This window comes from Amblyraja radiata, chromosome 15 (genome assembly GCF_010909765.2).
Source record: "Amblyraja radiata isolate CabotCenter1 chromosome 15, sAmbRad1.1.pri, whole genome shotgun sequence".
NCBI classification, from domain to species: Eukaryota; Metazoa; Chordata; class Chondrichthyes; order Rajiformes; family Rajidae; genus Amblyraja; species Amblyraja radiata.
The window spans coordinates 37,541,688-37,569,605 of record NC_045970.1 but is presented as its reverse complement, the minus strand read 5'-3'; the positions used below and the strand labels follow the sequence as shown (position 1 = coordinate 37,569,605).

The following is a 27,918-nucleotide window of genomic DNA, read 5'->3' as shown; positions in this document are numbered from 1 at the left end:
CTAATCCCATTAGTGTGAGGCAAGTTTTTAATGCATAGACTGGAGCAGTGTGTGTGCTGCCAGGGCAGGTGATGGAGGCAGATGCGATAGTGGAGTTTTAGAGGCTTTTAGATAGACACATGGATATGTGGTCCAAATCCAATGGAAGGATTTGGACCACATGCAGACAGAGGAGATTAGAGAGAGTGCGGAGGAGGTTTACCAGAATGATGCCTGAGTTAGATGTTATTGGCTACAGGGAGAGGTTGGACAGACTTGGATTGCTTTCTCTGTAACGCTGGAAGTTGAGTGGAGACCTGATAGAAGTACATACCATTATATGAGGCATAGATAGGATAGACAATCAGAACCTTTTACCCCAGGGTGGAAATGTCAAATATTTGAGGGCAAATACTACTAGACCTACAAACCTGCAAGTGTGGGAGGAAATCAGAGCACTCAGAGAAAACCCATGTGGTCACAGGGAGGACATACAAGCTCCCCACTCCACCCGTAGTTGAACGGATCGAACCCAGATCTCTGATGCTTTGAGGCAGCAAAGCTACCGCTGCGCCACCGTGCCGCTCCTCGTTTCCATCGGGACTCGTTAGAAGTCCTGTTAACAAGGCAGGAAGAAGCGAAGACTTCATTCAGCTTACCGGCAGTGGGTTGAAGTTTTGATCCACCAGGTGATTATATCCATGGTCAAAGAATGAATTTCGGACAACCACGTCCATACCTTGTTTGGCCGACATTCCCAGTGTGTTTAACCAGCTGAGGGAAAAGAAGGAATGATTCAGATTCAGATTCAGATTCAGAGTAATGTATTGTCATATACTCCAGGATGCTGTGAAAACCCTGGTTCTTAGAGTCGTAGTCATACAACATAGAAACAGTCCCTTCAACTGAACTTGCCCACACCAACCAACATGCTCCATCTACATTAGTCCCACCTACCTGCGTTTGGCCCATATCCCTATAAACTGATCCTATCCATGTACCTGTCCAAATGTCTTAAATGTTGTGATAGTACCTGCCTCAACTACCTCCTCTGGCAGATCATTCCATATACCCACCAATCTCCGTGTGAAAAAGTTGCCTCTCAGGTTGGTGGCACAGTGGCAGAGTTGTTGCCTTACAGTGTCAGAGACCCGGGTTGGAACCTGACTGCGGGTGCTGTCTGTGTGGAGTTTCTACGTTCTCCTTGTGACTTGGTGGGTTTCCTCCGGGTGCTCCGGTTTCCTCCCACTCTCCAAAGATGTGTAGGTCTGTAGGTTAATTGGCTTCTGTAAAATTGTCCCTAGAGTGTAGGATAGACCTCTTGTACGAGGCATCGCTGGTCGATGCGGACTCGGAGGGTCGAAGGGACTGTTTGCACACTGGATCTCTAAACTAAACTAAATTAGAAAAACAAGGCCAAGCAGTGCAATAGGTGGTCCGAACATTTGTCTGATTATCGGTCAGAGCATTTAAATTCAGTTACTTACAGAAATCCCGCTGCAAAGGTATCCGAGAGGTTTGAGGTCCCTCCAGCCCATGACGGGCCAACTCCTGCCAGCCAAACTTTTTTCCCTGGTGCATGAGAATTCACGATCTGTTGGAATGAAAAGAGACTTCAAAGTATGGGAGTCGGTCATATGTTGCTGTTCTGGTGGACAATACAGTCAGGAAAGATGTAGATGCTTTGGAAGGGGTACAGAAGATGTTCACCAGAATGATAGAAACAAGGAACTGCAGATGCTGGTTTACACAGAAGGACACAAAGTGCTGGAGTAACTCAACGGGTCAAGCAACATCTCCTGAGAACATGGCAGGCAGTGACTAGTGGGCACCGCAAGTCTCGGTGCCGGGGCTGCAGCTATGTATAATATACATCAATGATTTAGATGAAGGGATTAAAAGTAATATTAGTAAATTTGCAAATGACACAAAGCTGGGTGGCAGTGTGAACTGTGATGAGGATGCTATGAGGATGCAGGGTGACTTGGACAGGTTGGGTGAGTGGGCAGATGCATGGCAGATGCAGTTTAATGTAGATAAATGTGAGGTTATCCACTTTGGTGGCAAAAACAGGAAGACATATTATTATCTAAATAGAGTCGAGTTGGGAAAAGGGAAAGTACAACGGGATCTGGGGGGGTCCTTGTTCATCAGTCAATTAAAGTAAGCATGCAGGTAAAGCAGGCAGTGAAGAAAGAACATGGCAAGTTGGCCTTTGTAACAAGAGGAGTTGTGTATAGGAGCAAAGAGGTCCTTCTGCAGTTGTACCCTAGTAAGACCACACCTAGAGTATTGTGTGCAATTTTGGTCTCCCAATTTGAGGAAAGACATTCTTGCTATTAAGGAAGTGCAGCGTAGGTTCACCAGGTTAATTCCCAGGACGGCGGGACTGTCATATGTTGATAGAATGGAACGGTTGGGCTTGTATACTCTGGAATTTAGAAGGATGAGAGGGAATATTATTGAAACATATAAGATTATTAACGATAGAGGCAGGAAAAATATTCCCGATGTTGGGGGAGTCCAGAACCAGGGGTGACAGTTTAAGAATAAGGGGTAAGCCATTTAGAACGGAGATGAGGAAAAACATTTTCATACAGAGAGTTGTGAGTCGGTGCAATTCTCTGCCTCGGAGGGCGGTGGAGGCTGGTTCTCTGGATGCTTTCAAAAGAGAGCTAGACAGAGCTCTTAAAGATAGCGGAGTTTAGGGATATGGAGAGAAGGCAGGAACAGGGTACTGATTGTGGATGATCAGCCATGATCAGATTGAATGACAGTGCTGGCTCAAAGGGTGGAATGGCCTACTCCTGCACTATTGTCTATTATCTATTGAACGGGTGCCATTTCGGGTCAAGACGCTTCTTCAGACTGATCATACTAGTCCCACCTGCCTGTGTTTGGCTCATATTTCTCTAACCAATTCTAGCCATGTACCTGCCCAAAGGCTTTTTAAACATTGTGATAGTACCTGCCTCAATCACCTCCTCTGGTAGCTCGTTCCATACACCCACCACCCTTTGTGTGAAAAGGTTACCCCTCAGATTCCTTTAAAACTTCCCTCCCCTTCACAAACCTATGTCCTCTGGTTGTCAATTTCTCTGCTCTGTGCATCTACCTGATCCATCCCTCTCGTGATTTTGCACACTTCTATAAGATCACCCCTCACCCTCCTGCGGTCCAAGGAATAGAGTCCTGGTCTGCTCAAACTCTCCCTATATCTCAGGTCCTCAAGTCCTGGCAATATTCTTGTAAATCTTCTCTGCACCCTTTCCAGCTTGACATCTCTCCTATAACATGGTACCTAAATCGGAACACATACTGTAAATGTGACCTTACCAATGTCTTGTGCAACAACAACATGAACTCCCAACTTCTATATTCAGTGCTCTGACAGATAAAGGCCAAAGTGCCAAACGTCTTTTTGACCATCCTATCTCCCTGTGATGCCACTTTCAATAAACTATGTACTTGAACTCCTAGATCCCTCTGCTCTACAACACCCCCCAATCTTAAATGAAACCATCAGAAATGTTCAGCAGGTCAGGCAGCATCTGCACGCCCTGATAAACCCTCTGCATGGGAAGTTACAAGTGTTAGAAGTCCAATGTGCTTTAAGTTCAAGAGGGAAGAGTGGAGCCTTGGGTAAAAGGGCTCAGATTTGAGGGTACCAGAACAGTCCAGATTAAGCTGTCCTTCGCAAAGCTCTCAAATGCCTGCCAATATTTAATGCTATTTGAGGAGTTTATGAAAACAACTTTACTGCGCCTTAGAATTCACTGGACAGGCTTCAATAATTTTTTTTGTTTAAAAATTCAGTCCCTTGTTCTTCAATGGGACAAGCCTTGATATAAATGTATTCTGCTGTGGCTAAGAATGTAGGCTTATGAGAAACAGTCAAAACAAGTTGCTCTGCGGCTGCCTGAAGGCAGAAATGATTAAGACCTGTACGCGATGTACTGGCTGCTCATTGGCGCACACTTGACTGCAATGTTACAATCGGTGCAAATTGGCAACAACACTTCCTCCTCCGCAGACAGACACCAAGTGCTGGAGTAAATCAGTGGGTCAGGCAGCATCTCTGGAGAAAAAGAACAGGTGACGTTTTTCAGATTGGGAACCTTCTTCAACTGAAAGTAGGAGGGGGAAGGGGTGGGGGGAGTGGGGTGGTGGAAAGAAATGGAGGCAAGAAAATCCTGCTTCAAGAAGGCAGTGAATATAAACGGAAGAAGGGTCCCGACCTGAAACGTCATTCATCCTTTTTCTCCAGGGATGCTGCTTGACCCACTGAGTTACTCCAGCACTTTATGTGCTACTATGTTTTGGTTGGACTACATTCTTCAGTTTCTCACTATTATAATCTGCCTATTTGGTGTTGCTGATAATTTATTTTATTATTCATCATTGTATATTTATTTGTTAAGTTATTGCATTAATGGGCCAGAAAAGCCGCATCCAGTAAGAATGTCATTGTTCCTTTCCTGGTGCATAAAGTCTCTGAATTCAGTCTGAAGAAGGGTCTTGACCAGAAACGTCACTAATTCCTTCTCTCCAGAGATGCTGCCTGTCCCGCTGAGTTACTCCAGCATTTTGTGTCTATCTTCTCTTAATTCTTGGCATGCACACACAGCCCACCTGTGTAGTCGGGGATAGGATGTTTAATCCATTGGAAATTAAGACAGTGGAATGAGTGTGAATGGGTGATCAATGTTTGGCAGAGACTCGGTGGCCAAAGGGCTGGTTTCCGAGCTGCATCTTTCTCATTCTCTCTAATCCCACTTGCCTACATGAATCCCATATTCCACACTCTGTTCTTCTCATTCTTGCACTTCAAACCACACAGCCTTCACCTCTCTCAGTTTAATATCATCTACGGTCGGTGACAATTTAAGCCTTCCTTCCTCAGACAATGCCCACCTCTGATTCACTGGTGGTCTGAACTGTGGGTCCAATTTCTCTGCATGGAAATGCACTTTCTGGTAAAAGGCAAAACTCTTCCTGTGATTAACCAATGAGGGTGGCACAGTGGCGCAGCTGGTAGGTCTTTGGAGTTTGGGAGGAAACCGGAGCACCCAGAGAAAACCCACACGGTCACGAGGAGAACATACAAACTCCGTACAGACAGCACCCCCGTAGTCAGGATCAAACCCGGGTCTCTGGCGCTGCAAGGCAGCAACTTTACCGCTGCGCTACCATGCCAACCTGGTACAGCAAACAGCAAACACTGATAGCTATCAACTATTTGTTTTTAAATGTTTCTAGTCCTTGCAGCCGGAGGTAGAAGCCAATTGAAATTACCTTCCCAAGGGGAGAGATTGGGAATGATGAGGAAACGCAGTGCCACTGGTCAGTAGAGGGCGCTGCAGTCAGGTTCTCCAGAATTCCAGACACTGGGATATGGAGATCTGTCGGTCAGTTGGTGTGGGTTGCTGGTCACATTGGCGGTGTCCAACTCTTCCATACCAAGCGTCCAGCTGGCAAACCAAAGCCCCAGTTGAACTCACTCACAAAGTAAAGACGGCAAGTCTAGGAGTTCTTGACGAGAGCGAATGGCACACTGGAGTGCCTCTGCCTCACGGCACCAGAGACCCAGTTTCAACCCTGACCTCAGGTGCTCTAGTATCCTCCCACATTGCAAAGACGTGCAGGTTCGTAGGGTAATTGGCCCTCTGTAAATTGCCCCTAGTGTGCAGGGAGTGGATGAGAGAGTCGGATAACATGGAACTAGTGTGGGCAGGTGATGGATGGTCGGCGTGGACTCGGTGGGCCAAAGGGCCTGTTTCTCTGCTGTACCTCTGAAGGAAAAACAATGAGGAGACTGCAGAAAGTTATGGCCCTCGCAGATGATAATAAAGAACCATTGAACCATTCAACGATTGAATGGTGTCATTAGTTGAACTGCAGAAATAAAGAAACTCACCCTCTGTACCTTGGCAATCTGTTCGGAGAGGGTGTCCAGGAGGCGGGTTTTCATGAAGTCTGTCACCTTCACGGTTTGCCCATCTATGTAGTAACTGCAACAGGAAGACAGCAAAACGAGTCAGGCCTTAGCTCTGATCAGCTCAGAAACTTCCCAGAGCCAGAAATAAAAGCAGACAATGCTGTGGACACGCAGCTGGTCAGGCAGCTCCTGTGGAGGGAGAAACAGAGCTAACGTTTTTGATTGCTGGCCCTTCATCTAAACCACAAAGCTAAATTAGGATGGTCAAGATTCAAAACGGGTGAAGTGAAGCATGGAGTTCATAAGAAGATGGGTCAGATCTGGGCTATTTATTCCAGCAGACCATTAGAAATTCCTCCTCATCTTCTTTCTAAAGGTACGTCCTTTTATTCGGATGTTGTGCCCTCTGGTCCTAAACCTTCTTGTTCTGCATGGATAGAGGTTTGGAGGGATATGGACAAAATGCTGGCAGGTGGGGCTAGTGTATGTGGGACATGTTGGCCGGCATGGGCAAGTTGGGCCGAAGGGCCTGTTTCCAAACTGTATCACTCGATGACTCTATGACTCTCCCACTGATGAAACATCCTCTCCATGTCCACTCTATCCAGGCCTTTCACCATTCGGTAAGTTACAATGAGATCACCCTTCATCCTTCTAAAATGTTCCCTTTATCAGATTCTCATTCCACCATCTCCTCTGGCAGCATGGCAACCACTCTCTGTGTGTTAAACTTTTCTCTGAGCTCCCCTTTAAAACTCTTTCCATACCTCTTAAACTTGGGCCTTCTTGTTTTTGAGGCCCCTACCATGAGAAAAAGATCCTGACTGTCTACCCAATGTGTGCCGCACATAATCTTATGCATTTTTATCAGTTCATTCCTTGTTCTTCTTCAGTCTGGGGAAAACAAGCCCAGCCTATCCAATCTTTAGACTTCAGACTTTAGACATCTGGCCCTTCGATTCACCGAGTCCGCGCCGACCAGCGATTATCCGTACACTAGCACTATACTACACACTAGGAACAATTTTACAATGTTACCAATGCCAATTATCCTACAAACTCTTTGGAGTGAGAGAGGAAATCAGTGCCCGGAGAAAACCCACGCGGTCACAGGAAGAAGGCATAAACTCCGTACAGAAAGCACCCGAAGTCATGGTCTCTGGCGCTGTAAGGCAGCAACTCTATCATTACGCCAATGTGTCGGACACTCTCCCTGTAATTAAAGGCCTCTAATCCAGGTTATACCCTGGTGAATCTCTTCAGCACTCTATCCAATTAAATCACGTCCTTCCTACAATACACCGATCAGAACTGTACACAATAAACTCCAAGCGTAGCCTAACCAGTGTTTGTAAAGTTGCAACATAAAATCTCTGTGAAATCAAGAGTAGCATATGCCTTGTAGAGGCAAGGAATTGCAGGTGCTGCTTTACAAAAGAGTGACACAAAGTGCTGGAGCAACACAGCAACTCACATAACCCTCGCCTCCTTGACACTTCAAAAATCCGTTTACCTCAGCCTTGAAAGTATTTGATGACTCTGGGCTACAGAATTCTAAAGATTTAATTGAGAGAAGAACGTCTTCATCATCTCCAGTTTAGACAGACAAACTCATATCCAAAACTATTGCCTCTGCTTCAAAATTGCTCCACAACATCAAAATGTGCATGTATTGTGGGAATATAATGTTATTAAAAAAAAAGACAGTGTGCTGGAGTAACTCAGCGAGTCAGGCAGCATCTCTGGAGGACATGGATAAGTGACATTGCAGGTCGGGACCCTTCTTGAAGAACTGTCCCCCAATGATGCTGCCTGATCCACTAAGTTACTCCAGTATTTGTGTCTTTTTTGCTCAACCAACATCTGCAGTTCCTTGTCTCTACGGATGTAATGGTATGATTGGTACATTGAATGCACTCTATTGTATAATTGCAAATAATTTGAATAAAGTATATTTTTGGAAAATAAATATTTAATAGATCTGTAATAATCATTCTGTTCTCTGCAATGCCATGAGAATATTAGCTTAGTATTATTAATTAACTGAGATGTTAAGTTAGCTGCACAATCAGTTGGATATACAAGAGCTTGTGGCATTAAGTCATGTTCCCCATACAGCAGTCTCTTCTCAAGCAACACCTCGAAATAGAATAACCCAGTCATTTATCCAACTTGTTTTAGGGGCCTACATGAGTTCAAAGTGATTACAGTGTCTGCGTGCACGCCAGAGGTGTCTGTACAATGAGGAGATGTCATTACTCTTGGAGATACTACGGACATCACAGTCCCTTCACAGGGAGGTACATTCAGAGGGAACAAAGGACAGAGGCATGGGTCCAATGTTAAAGCTGCTTTTCCAACACAACCCAGATGTATTACATTGTAGCGCTGATGTACAGAGGGATCTTGGGGTCCAAATCCATATCTACACAAGAGAGACAATGGTGGAGCAACTCAGCGGGTCAGGCGGCATCTGTGGAGAAAAAGAATAGGTGACCTTTCGGGTCGGAACCCTTCTTGAAAAGAGATTAGACCCTTCTTGAAGACCCGAAACGTCACCTATTCTTTTTCTCCAGAGATGCTGCCAGACCGCTGAGTTGCTCCACCATTTTGTGAACGTACAAACGAGGTTCAGACAGCACCCATAGTCAGGGTCAAACCTGGGTCTCTGACACTGTGAGGCTACAACTCTACCATTGCACCACCGCGCCTCCCACAGGGATGTTCATTCGTTCCCAGTGTGGCTTCCCAGCTGAATGCATGTGAATCCTGACTTTCTCCTTGGTTAATAATGGGCACAGTAGCAGCAAGGTTTCTACTGCAGGAAATTGTTGGCTTTGGCAATTCTGATGTATTTGAATCATCCAGGGAGATCTTGGACACCTCGTGTGCTTCAAGTGCCAGATCCTGCAAGGAGATTCTGAATTTTGAAAGATATTAGCAAATAGACTGGAAAAGAAAAACATTCACTGTTTGACTTTAACAAAGGTCTTGGAAAGCAATAGTACAAAGCCTTCGGGACAAATATAAAATTATAAGGATCATGCGAAGGTTCACAGCCCACGAGCTGATTATTTAGCTAAAAATCAACAGTTGGAAGAACTGGGTGTGGCACGGTGGTGCAGTGTAGAGTTACCGCCTTACAGCGCCAGAGACCCGGGTTCGATCCCGGCTACGGGTGCTTGTCTGTACAGAGTTTGTACATACTCCCCCGCGTCTGCATGAGTTTTCTCCCAGAACTTCGGTTTCTTCCCACACTCAAAAGACAGACAGGTTTTGTAGGTTAATTGGCTTGGTATAAATGAAAAAAATTGTCCCTCGTGTAGTATAGTGTTAATATGCGGGGATCGCTGGTCGGTGCAGACTCGGTGGGCCGAAGGGTCTATTTCTGCGCTGTATCTCCAAACTAAATTAAACTCAGCAAGTCAGGCAGCACCTGTGGAAGGAAATGGAAAGACGACGTTTTAGACAGACAAATTTATTTAAGAGGCTTTCGATAGCCATGGATATGCACACTAGGGACAATTTACAATTTACAGAAGACAATTAACCTACAAACCTGTGGGTCTGTCAAGTGTGGGCGGAAACTGGAGCACCCGAAGAAAACCCATGCGGTCACAGGTAGAACGTACAAACTCCGTACAGAGAGCACCCACAGTCAGGATCGATCCTGGTTCTCAGGCGCTGTGAGGCAGCAGCTCTACCTCTGCATCACCGCGCCGCCCTTAAATCGTATAACCGTATATGTAGGCTTATTAATTACCTCCTGCATTTTCTCTCCGAGGTGCTAACAATGCTCCTGTACAAACCTGTCTGTCAAAAGGTTGGCAATGGTCCATTGTCTGATGCTTAAATGTCAGCATCAAGTTGGCACTAAGTCTCAAGTGTTTCAATTCTCCATAAATTTAACAAAAATGTCTTGTGCTGACAGTTTGTCAGAAACACATTGTTAAATTGGACAGTTGGCAAACTGTGATTTCACTCGCATTATCTGAGGCTTTTGCCCGGCTTGTCGGTTGGGCAGTGGCCCGTGGAGTTGTGATTTACTCTGTCCAGACCCAACACTCATTCCCACCCCAGAACCATTCCGTCATGCTCTGCCTTCCATGACCAACTGGGACTTCCTCAAACTCCCGGCTGGAGAACACAGTGTAGACAGTTCTGTTCATTCATCGATCTTGAAAGACAACTAAAGGAAGCCTTTGCATGTAGCTTGTGCGGTAAATATCCATCAAAATGTGATAGACTAAGAAGTACGAATTTTAATTTGGTTCAGAGTTTAGAGAGGGGACGCATAGTGGTGGAGTTGCTGCCTTACAGCGCCAGAGACCCAGGTCCTGACCTCAGGTGCTGTCTGAGTGGAGCTTGTACATTGTACGTTCTCCTTGTGACCACGTGGGTTTCCTCCGGGTTCTCCGATTTCCTCTCACATTCCAAAGATGTGCAGGTTTGTAGGTTAATTGACTTCTGTAAATTGTCCCTAATATGTGGGATAGAACAAGTGTGGAATGTATTACACGGTAGGGTGGAGTAAAAATCTACAACAGTCCAAATGACTTCTAAAACTCTTAATTTTATCCACTTCTGTGGCTTCCTCTGCACCTTTTCTAACTTATCTTATTCCTGATCTGTATTCATATATGTTTAATTTAATATGCATAACAGCATAGCACTGCGTGTAATTACTGTATTGGCAATTGTTTTTTTGTTTTACATTTAAATGCAAATAAGATTCCTCAGTAACTCAGTGAAAAATTGTGTCTCCTGGTGACAAAAACATATTAAATTGAATGGAAAAACAAGTTTGATTGACATTCCTCTTTTGGCAGTGACCAGCGTCTCTCACCCTGCCTTACACTGTTACACAAATGGAAAAAACAAAGTGCTGGAGGAATTCAGCGGGTCAGGAAGCATCTGTGGAGGGAAATGGATGGACGACGTTTCCGGTTGGGACCCTTCTTCAGACTGATACTGAAGTAGGTACATGGATGGGAAATGTTTAGAGGGATTATGGGCCAAACGGGGGCAGGTGGAATGAGCGTAGATGGGGCACCTTGGTTGACATGGGTAAGTTGGGCTGAAGGGGCTGTTTCCATGCTGTAAGACCCTTTAACTCTAAAGGTCTGGAGTCCGAAGAAGGATCCCAATCCGAAATCTACTCGCTCCATTCCCTCCACAGATGTGGAGACACAAGGAACTGCAGATGCTGGTTTACATAAAAGATACAAAGTGCTGGAATAACTCAACGGGTCAGGCATCATCTCTGGAGAACATGGATAGGTGACTTCAGAGTCCGAAGAAGGGTCCCGATCCAAAATGTCACATATGCATGTTCTACAGGAATGACCCACTGACTTACTCCGGCAACGTCTGCCTTTGTTTTTACCTGCATAGATGTACTGTGTTTCTCCCTCCATTACCCCATGGTGTATAGCAAAGAGAAAGAGATCTTAGTAACGGTGTCAGGACAACAACCTCTCCCCCAATGTCAGCAAGATGAAAGAGCTAGGAAGAGTGATGGAAAACATGCCCAGTCAGCATCCATGGTGCTGTGGTGGAAATTGTTGAGAGCTTCAAGTTCCTTGGCGTTAACATTACCAATGATCTGTTGTGGACAATCGACATTGATGTGACAGTCAAGAAACCACACCAATGCCTCCACTTCCTATGAGTCTTAGAACCACTACAGATGCTCCATTGAAACTATACTGTCGGGTTGCATCACAGCTTAGTTGGAAACAGCTCTGCCCACAACCACAAGAAATTGTAGATGTAGCCCAGTCTATCCCACAGACCAGACTTCCCACCATTGACTCCATCTACACTTCACGCTGCCTCTGAAAAGCAGCCAACATAATCAAAGATTGTCCCATTTGCTTCCGTCGGCAGAAGGTAAAGAAGCTTGACAGTGTGCGCCACCAGACTCAGGAACAGTTTCTTCCCCACTGTTATCAGGCTTCTCAATGGTTCAACCACAAGCTAGGGCACTGTCCGATTCACCTCTACCCCATTGCGGACATTGGACTTTGTCTCTGGAACTGATACGCTACGATGCTGAGAACTATATCCTGCACTCTGTACCTTCCCCCTTGCTGTGCCTATTGTACTTGAGTTTGACTTGATGGATCTATGCATCTGATCTGATTAGATAGCATGCAAAGCAAAGTTTTTCGCTGTACCTCGGTACTCGTGACAATAACCTAAATCTCCCAGATTCTGGCTGACCCACTGAGACCCCCCAACACATCGTTTTTTGCTCAAGATTCCCGTATCTATGGTTTCTAGATTCTCATCCTAAAAACAAATATTTACATGGGTGAGGTTTAACACAAATACACACTAGGGGCAATTTACAAAGGCCTATTAACTGCCAAAACCACATGTCTTTGGGATGTGGGAGGAAACCGGAGCACCCAGAGGAAATGTACACAGTCATTGGCAGACTCCACACTGAGAGTGCTTGAGGACAGGATCGAACCTAGGTCTCCGGCACTGTGAGGCAGCAACGCTATCAGCTGCGCCACTTGTGCCGACCTTTGGTATTAATCCATTTCGTGATTTTTCACCAAGCACCAACATCCGCACACGCGCCAAGATGTCAAAAAATACAATTAATTTGCATTAAGGGCTGACAGAGCTGCTGCCTCACATCGCCAGATGGTTCGTTCCTGTCCTCGGATGCTGCCTGGGTGGAGTTTGCGTATCCACCTTGTGAAGGCGTGGTTTCCTCCGGGTGCTCCAGTTTGCGGGTTTGTAGGTTAATCGGCTCTCTGTAAACTGCCGCTGGTGTGTAGGGAGTGGATGAGAAAGTGGAATAACATAGAACTAGTGTGAACAGGTGATCGATGGTCAACGTGGACTCGGTGGGCCAACGGCATTTTCCCATGCTATATCTTTCAATCAATCAATCTCCCTATGTGAATTGAAAGTGAATATCCTTCTGCATTTCATATTTTTGAGTGAATTCTGTAAGAATGAATTTCCGTTACCCAAACAGCTGTAACTCAGGGAGTCATCTGTATCTTGTTACAGAAAATGTCGAGCATGTTCTTAAAGGTAAGGTTGAGGCACGGTGCTAATTGCAATGCACTGAATGGGAATTGCCAAAGGGTTAACGAAAGTTAAATACCTACTGTTGCCATGTCACCGCGTTGATCACTGTTCCTGCTGTCTTCATAAACCTGTGGAACAGATTGAGACATGAGAAGCTTTGGTTATTAAACAGCAGTTTGCCAACCCCAAACATATGAATGTAGAGGATAGAACAACACAACAAAGAAACAAGCTCTTTGGCCCACAATGTCTGTGCTAAACCTAATGCCTGGCTAAACTAATGTCCTCTGCCTGCATGTCATAGATCATAGTCATATAGCTTGGAAACTGGTCCTTCGGCCCAACTTGCCCACGTTGACCACACTAGTCCCACCTGCCCATGCTTGGCCTATAGCTCACTAAAACTGTCCTATCCATGTAGCTGTCCAAATGTCTTATGATCTATATCCCTCCATTCCTTGCCTTCCTATCTAAAACCTTCCTAAATGCCACTATCTAATCTGCCACCACCACCACCCCTGACAGCGTGTTCCAGGCATCTACCACAGTCTGTAATAATCTTGCCCCGCATATCTCCTTTAAGCTTTTCCCCTCTGATCTTAAAGCTAAACCCTCTAATCTTTGACATTTCCAACCTGAGTAAAACAATTCTGATTGTCTACCCTATCTACAATCGGACTGTCTACTCTATCTATGCCTCGCATAATATTATATACTTCTATCATATCTCCCCTCAGTCTCCAGCACTCCAGGGAAAATATATTGTTACTAAAACAACCTCAATCAGCTGACTTACCACCCGGAGAAAACCCACGCGGTCACAGGGAGAAAGTAGAAACTCCGTACAGACAGCACCTGGGTCTCTGGCATTGTAAGGTAGTGACACTACCACTCCGCCACCGTGCAGCCCTAGTTAGCATTAACCTAACTAACATGACTGACATAGTCAGCATGGACAAGGTGGGCCGAAGGGCCTGCTCCTGTACTGTACAGCTCTATGACTCCATAACTTGGAAACCTATCATAATTTCTTGGACTTTGATGAGACTGAACTCAGGAGCTCCCTGTTGCCAGAAAAACGGTGGCAGTTCAAGCAGGCAGCTCACCACCTTTTCATGGAATCATTCAATCCGCCCAACAATTGCTGGCCATGATAAGAAAAATAAGTTATTTGAATAAAACTGGGTGGCGTGGTGGAACAGTGGTAGAGTTGCTGCCTCACAGCGCCAGAGACCAGGGTTCGATCCTGTCTACGGGTGTTGTCTGTACGGAGTTTGTACATTCTCACTGTAACCACGTAGGCTTTCTCCGGGAGCCACGGTTTCCTCCCACCCTCCAAAGACTTACAGGTTTATAGGCTAATTGGCTAGGTAAAATTGTAAATAGTCCCTAGTGTGTGTAGGATAGTGTTAGTATCAGGGATTGCTGGCCGGCGCGGACTCAGTGGGCCGAAGGGCCTGTTTCTAACAAATTAAACTCTAACAAATTAAAACTCTTGGAAAGGTGAATGCCGAACGAGCTGGCCTTTGCCATCTGTGGATGTAATTGCAATGTAACATCCGCGAGAGTATGTCAAGAATGTGAATGGTAAAATGACTGTAATAGACGTGTCTTCTCAGCCCTCAAGGCCTTGAGGTAAAGCACCGTCAGACCCTCTAGCCTGATGGTCAGGTACTTCTTCTGTCTTCAACACTGTTATCAAAGGCACCAACCAGGAGGAACGCAAGACAGGCCAGCAAACTTCAGAGCAGCAGGGCTTTGATACTCTCTCAGTCTCTGCAGACAGCCTCATCTGTGTCTCTTGCATGATCTATCGCCATTGTCCAGTTAATAGACAAGGCCAGCATAAGACCACATCCCTCCTGCTAATTACAGCCCACCGATATGATGAATGATTCAAACTTTCCCCATAACACCTGGCTCTCTCAGCAAAGGACTCTAAAGTCAGACAGGTTAACTGGGGCTCTTCCTAAAGGCACTGCAATATGAATTGATACTTGGAGACCCAGAGAGATACTTAGAAACATAGAACCAGACAACAGAGACAGAAGCCAAAGATAGGCACAAAATGCTGGAGTAACTCAAGGTCTGAACTTTTATAAACTTTTCATTTAGACTTTTAAAGATACAAAGTGGAAAAAGGCCCCAAATGCTGGAGTAACTCAGCGGGTCAAGGCAGCATCTGATGCTACCTAAACCCATTGAGTTACTCCAGCATTTTGTGTCTATCTTCCGTATAAACTAACATCTGCAGTTCCTTCCTATACATGGAAAAAGGCCCTTCGGCCCACTGAGTCTGCGCCGACCAACGGTTATTCCGTACAATAGTACACACTAGGGACAATTTAATTTACAGTAGCCAATTAACCTACAAACCAGCATGTTTTTGGAATATGGGAGGAATCCAGAAGACTTGGAGTAAAGGAATCACCCGTAGGCAAGATTGAACTCGGATCTCTGGTGCTGTAAGGCATCAACTCTACAGCTGTGCCACTCGGCAGTCTGATAAAGGATGCCGGCTCGAAACATCACCTATCCATTCCCTCCAGAGATGCTGCCTGACCCGCTGAGTTACTCCAGCACTTGGTGCTCATTTGTTGGTGCCTGCGCTCCTCTAATAGAAAGGCACAGCCCACAACATGTGTGAAGGGATTATGAGCAGGCAGTCTAGGCCATAAACAAACACAGTCGAAGCAATGAACACCTGGGATGGGGTTGGAAAATATTTTTATATAGTTAAATTGCAGTTAGCTGTGACTGCCCAGGTTCCTTTAACACAGGAAAAGCAATCATCTTAAAGAGGGTGGCTCATCATTAACTGGCACTTTTAACAAGTTAAACTATTACAAGAGTTAGAATTAATTTCTAACTCTTGTAACGGGGCAACCATTATGAAGGTACAGGCGCTGAAAACCAACAGATGTGAACGTGTAGCAAGGTACCCTCAAGCTAAATATATATTTTATTTAATGAGATTCCTTGAATCTACCTAGGCTGCCTTGCCGGTGAAGGGAAGGTTCCAGATCCAGGCAGACATATACAACGTAGAACAGTACAGAATGTGTAGGAAGAAGGAACTGTAGATGCTAGTTTATACTGAAGATGGACAGAAAATGCTGGAGTGATTCCCACATTGACTTTTGTGGGCTGGGCCTCGTCCACTGTCAGAGTGAGGTTGCAGTCAAATTGGAGGAACAGCACCTCATATTTAACTTGGGTGTACAACTAGAGTTGCCAACTTTCTCACTCCCAAATAAGGGACAAATTCCCGACGGCAATTCGTTGCCCGTGGCTAGATGAATAATGAATTGGCCCGGGTGCTGGACTGCACACAAAGCCCGGCCGGCCGGCCAGCTGAGGAGTTTTGGCCCGGGCCGCGCGACATCGCGCGCAAAGTCCGGCACCCCATCTAACTCATGACAATAGATAATAGACAATAGGTGCAGGAGTAGGCCATTTGGCCCTTCGAGTCAGCACCGCCATTCAATGTGATCATGGCTGATCATCCTCAATCAGTACCCCGTTCCTGCCTTCTCCCCATATCCCCTGACTCCACTATCTTTAAGAGCCCTATCCAGCTCTCTCTTGAAAGCAACCAGAGAACCTGCCTCCACCACCCTCTGAGGCAGAGAATTCCACACTCTCACAACTCTCTGTGAGAAAAAATATTTCCTCGTCTCCGTTCTAAATGGCTTACCCCTTATTCTTAAACGGTGGCCCCTGGTTCTGGACTCCCCCAACATCGGGAACATGTTTCCTGCCTCCAGCGTGTCCAAACCCATAAAAATCTTATATGTTTCAATAAGATCGCCTCTCATCCTTTTAAACTCCAGAGTGTACAAGCCCAGTTGCTTCATTCTCTCAACATATGACAGTCCCGCCATCCCGGGAATTAACCTTGTAAACCTACGCTGCACTCTCTCAATAGCAAGAATGTCCTTCCTCAAATTATGAACCGATGATCGGCCATGAGAAGGTAAGCGAAGGTCTGAAGGTCGGACAGCTGGCTGGGCTGCTGACTCCATGGGCTGTACTACGTTGGGACGGGTGAGGAGGGGCCGGACCCAGCGCTCCGACCCGACAGTCCCCTCGACCTGAGTAGTAGCAGTGAAATACCAGTTCTTTATGGATCAAACCAATTTAGCCCAATATACGCGATGTCCCGGCTAATACAGAACAGTTGGCAACCCCTACATACAACCCAGCAGTATGAATGTTGATTTCTCCAATTTCAAATAACTCCTGCATTCCCTCCCCCACTCTAGTCATCCTACCACATCCACAGTTTGCATCCTTATACCCCTCTCGTTAGCACATCTTCCCCAGCCAACAACGGGTCATTATGGACTCCACCCATTATGAGGTTATCGTTTGCCAGCCCTGATTTGGCCTGGCCTTTCCTCGCCTCCAGTTTCCACCCCCCTCCCCCTCACCCCACCGCTATCTTTCAGTCTGAAGAAGATTTCTCACCCGAAACTTTACCTATTCACCAATACTTTTTCTCCAGAAATGCTGCCTGACCTGCTGAGTTACTCCAGCCTTTTGTGTCTATCTGTAGAACTATATGGCACAGGAACAAGCCGTCGGCCCACAATGTCTGTACTAACTCGTATCTGCCTGCATATAACCTATATCCATCCACTCCCTGCATATCTTTAAAAAACTCTTAAACCCTTGGCGACACATTCCAGGCATCCACCGCCCTCTGTGTAAAAACCTTACTCCACACATCTCCTTTAAACCTTGCCCCTCTTACCTTAAAGCTACACCTTCTAGTATTTTATATTTCAATCCTGGAAAAAAGATTTTGACCGTCTACCCTATCAATGCCTCTCAAATTTTATGTACTTCTATACACATCTCCGGCTTTCCAGAGAAAACAATCCAAGTCTGTCTAACCTCTCTCTGTAGCTAATACCTTCTAATCCAGGCATCATTCTGGCAAACCTCCTTTGTACTTTGTGTTACGAAGTGGTTGCCACACAACACTGGAGGGAAGAAAATCTGGATTTGGGATTCCGATATCAGCACATTATTCTTCGCAAAAAAAGTGTCAAATAGAATTCCTGGCAACTGAACAGAGACACTTATGAGACAGGAACAAGGTTTGACTCACTGGGTGTATAAAGATGAGCCGATGCTTCTCTTCAGAGTGATTTCCAAGAGTGAGAGGCCACCACAACAATTATACTGCAGAGCTGACTCATTTAATGGACTCATTTACCATTCAGTGGGCTGTGGAGAAATGTGTGGCTGATTTCCAGCCAACAGAGGACTGATTATCTCTGGAGGTCCTGTATAATGATATAAGGGAGAAGGGCGGCCGACTCGATGGGGTGGTTTTGCTCAAACTGCTTTAGCTTCCCTCATACAGTTATAGTCATATCCCTCATTATCCTCTGATAAGCCAATATCACACTGCAAGGTTACAACTGAGGAATTGCTGTGTTACTGGCAGAGCATAGTTGGGATACAAATGCACTTGCCACTACTCTTGGGAAGAACATTTTATACAGCCATTTTTCATAATCTCAGAATGTTCCAATGTACTGTATATACAACACAGACACACACATTTCAATGCCCACACAAATGCAGGCACACACTCGGTTAAATGTACACCCATACACACAGATGCAAAAACATAGATACACACAAATAGATACACACATACAGACGTACACAAACACAGGCACACTTAGGGATCATCGCACACATGCAGAGAGAGAAACATACACAGTCAACACACACACAAATAGACACACACAGACATACAAACACACATAAAAATCTTCACACACAAATAGAGACACACAGAGATAATGACACACATACTGAGACAGACACGTACACAAATACAGATATACACAAACACAGACCCACACACAGACACATACACAGATAAATATACACACATACATTGATGCAGTGACAGTTACTAAGATACATACAAATACACACAAGCACACATACACTCAGGTGACAGAAAGACACATGGAACATAGAACAGTACAGTACAGGAGCAGGTCCTTCGGCCCATAATGCCGAACATAATGTGGCGATAAATTAAGCAGAATATAATGCTAGCGTGAGTTAATCTGCTCTGCATGCATGAGAGTTAATACATATACCTATTCATTGCACATATTGCATGTACACATTCAACCTATGAATATAAATTGACACATATGATTTTAAATGTAGACTCTGTTCTCCAAAAGACTAATTTGTATTCAGTATCAATATGTAATCATGGTTAAAGCCAAGTATTTCTTGGCAAATAATGTGTGCGTTAGCGAGAATACATCTGCATCACATTGGTCACCCTCGTGAAATATTTGGAAAATCAGCAAAAGGGATTTGAAAATTTACACAATGGCTCAAAGTATAATTAAGGAAAGATGACAGCACCAGAATAAGGGACTGGTTGTAAGATACAGTGAAAAACAAAATGATGCTGTATGAAGGTGAGATTTTGGCAGGCAGCATGCAGGAGAACTTCATTTTTTTTTTGCATTAATATTCATTTTATTGCAAGTCCTTTATTTTCACTGGCTCCAGAATCTATGTGCGAGATATATAATTTGTGTGTCATTTGTGCTTTATGTGTAAATTGTAAGGAAATTGTGTGCAATTTTTGTGCAATTTATGTGATTTATGTGTGATTTGAGGCAACATGGTAGTGCAACAGTAGAGTTGCTGCCTTACAGCGCCAGAGACACAGGTTCGATCCTGATTCGGTGCTGTCTGTACAGAGTTTGTACGTTCTCCCTGTGACCGTGTTGGTTTTCTACGGGTGTTTCAGTTTCCTCCCACTTTCCAAAGACGTGCAGGTTTGTAGATTAGTTGACTTCTGTAAACTGTCCTTGGTGCGCAGGATACCACAAGTGTAGAGGTGATTGTTGGTGAGCCGAAGGGCCTGTTTCCAGGCTGCATCGCTAAACTGAACATGTGTGATATATGTGCAATTTATGTGCCATTTATGCGCAATTTATGTGCAAGTTATGTGTGATTTATGTGTGATTTATGTAAAATTCATATACATTTTCTGATTTTGTGTGTCTTTGTCTGAGTTCATGTGCCTGTAATGTTGCTGCAAGCAAGAATGCCAGTGTATCTGCACCTCACCATACCTGTGCACATGACAATACACTTGAGTTGACTTGAACAACGTGTCGATAACTAGTTTTCCAATCCTGGACAGGTGCAAATACACTCACTCCAGTTATCAACCACAAAGACCCAATCACACAATCACATCTCTCTGGGAAACTGCCAGAGGAACTCAGCAGGTCAGGCAGCGTCTGTGGAGGCAGTGGGATGGTCGACGTTTCGACTCGAGACCCTGCATTGGAACTGAGAGTGGGGATACCCAGTATTTCGAGGTGAGAGGGAGATGGAATTAGGTGGGGAGATGAGGGAGGGTGTGAGCACAGACAGGAGACCATGGCATGTAGGTGATGGGGAAAGCAGTTGGGAGAGAGAATAAAACTAGCAGATTAAGCTGGTTGGGGGCGAGAGGAGAGTGGAGATAGAGTAATGAGCTGGAAGGTGATAAGTAGGGGGAACTAAGGACTGCAGATTTAAGAATCTGATTAGTAAGGAAGGGATGAAGTGGAAGCAGATAAGGAAGGGATGATGGAACCAGGACGGAAAGGATAGTGGGTTAAATGTGTGGGTGGTGGATATGCAGGGAATGGATGGGAAATGGTTTAAATGCAGGCAGATGAGATCAAGGCATCATGTCCAGCTCAGACATTGTGGGCCGAAGGGCCTGTTCTTTATGCTATATTATGTGCTATGTGCAATATAGGGGTGGGGCAGAAAAACTGGGTAACTCTGCCATCTTTCTGGTTTGCAAGGTTACCAGATAAATGGTTGTCCAACTGAAGCATTCAATCTGTTTCTTGCTCCTTAGATGCTGCTTGACATGCTGAGTTTTTCCAGTATTTTGAGTTTTTATTTCCAGCATCTGTAGCATTTTGCTGTAAAGTCACAGAATCATAGAGTCAGTCATCCAGCGCAGAAACAGGCCCATCAGTTAATCAAATCCACGGTAAACTTCACGTTCTGGTTGTTTTTCATTTTAGTCGGAATGTCCTTGCACACGGAACCAGATTATTCGGCCCTCCGCATCCAGCTGACTACTCATACCACTTGCAAGTACATGGCTAATATGCCTCATCTTATCTTGTGTCCTGGGAGCAAACACCTCCACACCTTCATGCAACATGTTCCAGATCCCAACCACTCTTTGAGCAAAACAAAGCTTCATTAGATACCCACCAAATTTCCTAACCCTTAACCTCTAGTGTTGGCCACGCAGCATGGTGGCGCAGTGGTAGAGTTGCTGCCTTACAGCACCAGTGACCCGGGTTCCATCCTGACAACAGGTGCTGTCTGTATGGAGTTTGTACGATCTCGCCGTGGGTATTCTCCAGGTGCTCCGGTTTCCTCCCACATACCAAAGACATACAGGTTTGTAGGTTAATTGGCTTTGGTAAAAAACTGTAACTTGTCCCTAGTGTGTGTAGGATAGTGCTAGATGGATCACTGATCGGTGCGGACTCGGTGGGCTGAAGCAGGGCCGTCCTAATGCATGGGCACGCTAGGCAGTTGCCTGGGGCTCCACGAGGATAGGGGCCCCCTGCTAATCTATGTGTTGTAGAATGTTATTGTAGAACATGAAAACGGAGAAGAACATCGCAAGTGCATGACGGCATATTTGATTCAGCATAAAGAGACTGGAAGTGTAGGGGCCCCAGTGCACTGCTTTGCCCGGGGGCATATAATAGTAAGATTAAACGAGAACTTACCAGTTTGAAGTTTGATCTGTATTTTATGAGGAGTTACGATGAGGGATTACGTGAAGAACCCCGCCAGGACGCATGCGTGTCATTCTTCAAAGCAGCGGTGTGAAATCACAGATAACTGTAATGACTAAACATAGTAAGATTAGAGAAGAGGTACCAGTTAAGTATATGATCAGGGTGGGAGCGGAGGGCACGTAATCCCTCATCGTAACTCCTCATAAAATACAGATCAAACTTCAAACTGGTAAGTTCTCGTTTAATCTTACTATTTTACTTCGGAGTCATGTGAGTGGCTATGTGAAGATTTTAAAGCTCTGTGATTTCATGCCGTGGAAACGAGTCCATGCATCACGTCTGCCTTGACTGTAGGAGGAATTGTGTTAACATAATTTGGACATGATTCGACATTGTAATCATAAACATTTTTAACACAAGTTTATAACCCCTTTTATGGGTTTAAATTAATTTACAGAACTTAAATTATTTCTGCAAACGTTCCAGGTTTCATTACTGGTTTATTACAAAATAATTGGAATGTTTTCCCCTCCAGACCATCCTGCTGCCTTGAGGATTTGGTCCATTGGTACATCCAACTGTATCGCTGCCGATGTAGCTGCAGCCCTGGTGGAAAGAGATTTTTAAAGTTTAGTATCCACCCCAGCCTGTGTTAGCAACTGTTTCAGCCATCTTGAGATGGTCTGGACCGTCACTCTTGGTGTGGTTGCTAGTGGCTGACCAAAATGTGCCTTTTCATTGCCTCTTAGGATATTCGTTTTCTCCATGTATAACGACAGATGTCTTATTATACACAGACGGTCATCTGTTGGGTATGACCTAATTGTATATAGAGGCCTGCTGATCCCTTTTCTGTTCTGCTTACTATCTCATAAATATGAAACGTAATATTTTCTGTTGAGAAAGTCATGTTGTCCAGTCTAATTTTTGCAGTGACTGTATCCTCTGTGCCGTGACCAATACCATTAGCATGACTGTTTTAATGTCAGTCTGTGTAGGGACAGAACTGTTGCTGGAGACCAATTCCTGAGCATCTTCAGGGTTATTCTCACATCTCATATTTGGGAGTATCTGGTTCCCCTCATAGGTTTTGTACCAGTGGGTGAGTCTCAACAGTGTAATGGTCTGTCCCCTGCCATAGGTAAGTCGATAGGGCACTTCTGGCACAGTTGATGGCACTGTAACTGAGCCCCTCATCATAGTGGAGGCCTGCCAGATATTCCAGAACAGATGGGATGTTCATGTCTCTGATTCCATGTTTGATACCACTGGGAACCATGGTTGTGTAGGCCAATCGGGTACTACCAATACCAGATGCAGAGTCTTGTTGTATTTCCTTAATACCCGACTGATGAGGCAGGAAAGGAGGGAATGCGTAAATAAAAAATTCCCCCCCCCCCCCCCCCCAATGCATCGAAAATGCATCTGTCGCCGCTGCCCCAGGGTCTGGTTCCTGTGTAACATAACTTGATAACTGGTGGTTAAGTCTGGATGCGAATAAATCGATATCTGGTGTTCCATATTTTGCTGTGATATCAGCAAATACTTGACCTGGTGTCTGCCACTGAATTTAGTCTTCCTGGTAGGTAAGTGGTTGATATCCAAATATCTCTCTGGATACACCATTGCCAATTTGTATAGCCAGATTGTCACATGATGTCGATTTGTTTCCACCCTGTGGTTAATGTATGCTACCACGGTGGTATGGTATTGGTGGCTCCGCACCCAAGTGCACTGGCATCAGTTTGTAGTACCATGGAAAGGTTACTGACAATGCTTGGATAGGAACAAGGCCAGATGTTATCTATCCACCATTTTAGTTCCATTTTAGCTTGATTGGTAGTTTCACAGATCTGTCAAAGTGACCTGCATAATTTAGAGTGCTTGTATTTTGGTCTCTGTATGTTTTGGTAATGTAGAGGTCCAAATTGTGTGGCTGGAAGGCAGCCATCATTATGCCAATTACTTTAGCTACCAATCTGATGGATGGTTTGCTGATGTCAGTGAGGTTATTGCAAGCCTCTATTAAATCTCTAGCCTTTCCCTTAGGCAGAGTCACCGACATGTGAACTGAGTCAATGGTGAAACCCCAGGTAGTCCATAGTAGTGGAAGACGTTAGTTCAGATTTAACTGGATGAAAAATGAATCCCAGTTTTCCAAATAACTTTTTTGTGGCTGTTACAGTTTGTTTGGCCAATTCCAAAGTTTTGCCCATAATGAGTATGTCATCTAAATATGCCATGACCATGTGTATACGTTTCCGTAGAAACGCTAGGGCTGGTTTCAAATTTTTTGTGAACAGCCTGGGCTGATGATAACCCATTTGGCAGTGCTTTATACTGTCGGGGTTGTCCCATCCAGTTGAATTTTAAGTAACATCTGTGGTCACCTCGTATAGGCACTGAATAGTAAGCATCTTTTAAATCGATGCTGGCCATTGAAGTAACCGTTGGGAATTAATTGTTAAGCAGTAACAAAGGTGTCTATTTTGTCAGATCTATGATAATGCGATGACCATCATCTTTTTGTTTTTGATAAATATATTGGACACGAATTCTAATGGTTCGTGTTGAGTTTTCTCAATTACACCTTTTATGTGACGCCGCTTCAGTTCAGCTTGCGCTTTTGATTTCCCTTTATCAGAAAGCACGAACATTCGGTTCAGTATATGTTGAACTGGAGGGCTGTACTTGTGTATAAACTCTGTTGTATATCCCTGAATACTGCTTAAGATGTAGATTTCGTTTGTTATCATGCTCCATGCATTCAGAAAAGAGTGTAATCTCCACCCAATCTCCGTGCCCATTGTATATTGTAGGGAACCAGACCCACCTACCTCCATAGTTACTAGTGGCAGGTTTACTTTTTGTAGGTTCTTCGCTGTTGTTGTAGCGCTGGGGTCTGGATTTTCGGTTTGGTTGGGTTGGAGGTCCCGCATCTTCCAAGAAGGCCGGCCTGGGCCATGGCCTCCTGCACGCTTGTCTTTTCTTCTGCGGACCCCTCTTCCAGGTCAGCCCAGAACTGACCCGCAGTGCTCCCCTCTGATGGGGTAGAAGCACTGTGCAGCCCTCAAAGAGGTACTGTTGTGGGTTTATCATAGGGCCCACAGTGACCTGACTCCATCTCCCGGAGTCTGTCACGTTGGAGCAAAGCTCCATACACCGCTTCTTCCCACTCCAGCGCTCTCGGGCGCTGGCCGCCAGCGGTTATTCAAAGTCGGACTCCTCCGAGTCCACGACCTTGTTTGTTTTGTGTCTAGCCTTTCCGCCCGGCCGCGTGGATCTGGCCGGTGCGGAGGCGACATCGGGCACAGCTGATCCCACTACGGGTGATCCAAGTGCCGCTGGCTGCTGCTGGCTGCCCGCTGCTCCACGGTCCTCCTTCTCCAGCTTTGTCCTTACTGTCCTTCCGTGGAGTGGATATGGCCGGTGTGGAGGACATCTGGCACAGCTGATTCCATCTAGCCCACCAGCTTTGTCGCAGCCCGTTGTTTCTGCACCTGCAATCAGCATGGAAATACAAAAAAGGCCGCAGCTCTTCCCTGCAGGTCCAAGTTAAAATCGTTGCTACGGGTGAGCGTCGTTCCACCCCGTCTTCTGCCGTTATTGACTGGTCAAAAGTCAACGGCCCCATTTGAATGGTCTCCTGCCCGGCCGTGGTGTTCATCCGGCGCGGGACCAAAAGTCGGCACTGCTCTTCCTATTACGGGAGATAAACGTGCCTTCAGCTGCTGCCGGCGACTCTGCTGTCTTCCCCAGCCAGCTTCACTAGCAGCACTTGTGGACACTCCTTTGTCCAGCTTCCCCTCCTGTACAGACCCAGCGCGGGGAAACATTAGTTTTGCTCCCTCTCCCACCCGGCACGGGAGCGGGTCGGGAGCGAAAGTCGGGCACAGCTATTCCCATTACGGGAGATTAGCGTGCCTTTGGTTGCTGCTGCCGGCTGCCCGCGAATCCGCGGTCCTCCCCAGCCAGTTTCACTAGCAGCACTTGTGGACACCACTTTGTCCAGCTTCCCCTCCTGTGGAAAAAACCCAGCGCGGGGAAACATTAATTTTTTGCTTCCCTCTCCCGCCCGGCCGGGTCCGGTGCGGGAGCGAGTCGGGAGCGAAAGTCGGGCACAGCTGTTCCCATTACGGGAGTTTAGCGTGCCTTTAGGCTGCTGCTGCCGGCTGCCCGCGACTCCGCGGTTCTCCCATGCCAGCTTTCCCGCAGCCTTCATGGATCCGGTCCATGTTTCCACCTAAAGGTGAGTGGAAGGAACGCAGAGTCTTCTTACCTGCTGTTCCCGACTTTCCAATGCTGGAACGCAGAGTCTTCTTCCCTGCTGTTCCTGGTCCCCTTGCTGTGACTTGTTGCAATGCGTGTAGCGATAAACAACGCATGCGTCCTGGCGGGGTTCTTCACGTAGTCACTCACGTGACTCCGAAGTAAAATGCTGTCAAGACGGCCCTGGGCAGAAGGGCCTGTTTCTATGCTGCGTCTTTAAACTAAGCTAAACCAACTTAATGGGGTAAAGTTTCCTACCCTTTAACCTGATTTATACCTGGGTAAAGCATAATGAAAGCCAAATTAATAACTGTCTCCCTCTCCCCCATATAAGCAATTGGCAATGATCAACATGTCTCTCATTGCTCGTGTTTAGTTTAGAGATGCAGCGTGGAAACAGGCCCTTCTGTCCACCAAGTCCATGCTGACCATCGATCACCCGTTCACACCAGTTCTATGTTATCCCACTTTCTCATCCACTCCTTACACACTAGGGGCAATTTTACAGAGGTCGATTAACTTACAAACCCACAAGTCTTTTGGAAGTGTGGTGAAAAACCACAGGGAGAATGTGCAAACTCCCCACAGAAAGCACCTGAGATCAGGGTCGAACCCGGGTCTCTGGCGCTGTGAGGCAGCGGCTCTACCGGCTGCGCCGCTGTGCCGCCCAGCTGTGCCATTGTGCCGCCCATGTTCCATCGTTAAACAGGAGATGCAGGAGGAACCATCACGCCACATTTTAATTCTGATTTGCAAAAACTCAAGCCAACAAAAGCAAAATCCACTGAAGACTTTTGTTTAAATTAAGACTTGAGGAGAGGGCTGATTCGAAAAGCTTGGTGTGTTAATGTTTTTCATTAGAGTTAGGATCAAGGGCTTGGTTTCCCAAAAGCCCCATTGATTTCTAGTAAAAGTTTATACAAGCCCGTGGCAATGTAGAGCGCACTGTTCTGTATTGTGATTAACCCCTTCTGTGCTCTGGCTGAAGAATCACAGCAGAACCTTGCCTTGCCATTGATGTGAACCTGTCGGCCTAACATGAGAGATCCAGCCTTCATGAGAGAGTTACGCCATAGAGTCATAGAGTAATACAGCGTGAAAACAGGCCCTTCGGCCCAACCTGCCCATACGGACCAACATGCCCCACCTACACTAGTCCCAGCTGCCCGCGTTTAGTCCATATCCCGCTAAGCCTGTTGTATCCATGTACCTGTCCAAATGTTTTTAAGCATTGTGAAAGTACCTGCTTCAACTAGCTTCCCCGACAGCTTCTTCCACATACCTACTACCATTTGTGTAAAAAAGTTGCCTCTCAAGTTCCTATTAAATCTTTCCACCCTCATCTTAAACCTATGTCCTCTGGTTCTCAATTCCCCAGCTATGGGTGACTGTGCATTTACCCTATCTATTCCTCTCGTGATCTTATACAGCTCTATAAGATCACCCCTCATCCTCCTGCGCTCCAAGGAATAAAGTCCTAGCCTGCTCAACATCTCCCTAAAGCTCAGGTCCACCAATCCTGGCAACATCCACATAAAAGTCCTGGCAACACACTCTGAACACAATATGTTGACATTTGTCTGGTCCAGCAGGACATATATGGGGACATACATGATCTACTGCTGAACTGTTCTTGAACCTGGTGGTGTGGGGACTTCAACGTTCTGAACCTCCTGTCCAACAGTAGCAGCGAGAAGAGGGTCTTACTGGGGTGGTGGGAGATCTTTGATGATGGATGCCACCTGCTTGAGGCAGATGCTTTCGGCAAAGCAACATTTGGTTGACGTATCACCTCTCACTTTAATGTTCATTTGCTCCACGACCAGCGTATAACACTGCATAATGTTGCAT

General features: G+C 45.7%; 1 protein-coding gene across 1 annotated transcript in view; it reads right to left on the bottom strand.

Moving 5' to 3' along the window:
- hpse2 (heparanase 2 (inactive)) overlaps positions 1-27,918 on the bottom strand; it is a 168,486-nt gene that overhangs the window by 39,911 nt on the left and 100,657 nt on the right. The window contains exons 6-9 of the mRNA XM_033034070.1: positions 13,051-13,098; positions 5,897-5,990; positions 1,467-1,573; positions 639-753 (exon numbers count right to left, since the gene is read on the bottom strand). Coding sequence (XP_032889961.1) covers positions 639-753; positions 1,467-1,573; positions 5,897-5,990; positions 13,051-13,098 — 364 coding nt within the window. The remainder of the gene's footprint in view (positions 1-638; positions 754-1,466; positions 1,574-5,896; positions 5,991-13,050; positions 13,099-27,918) is intronic.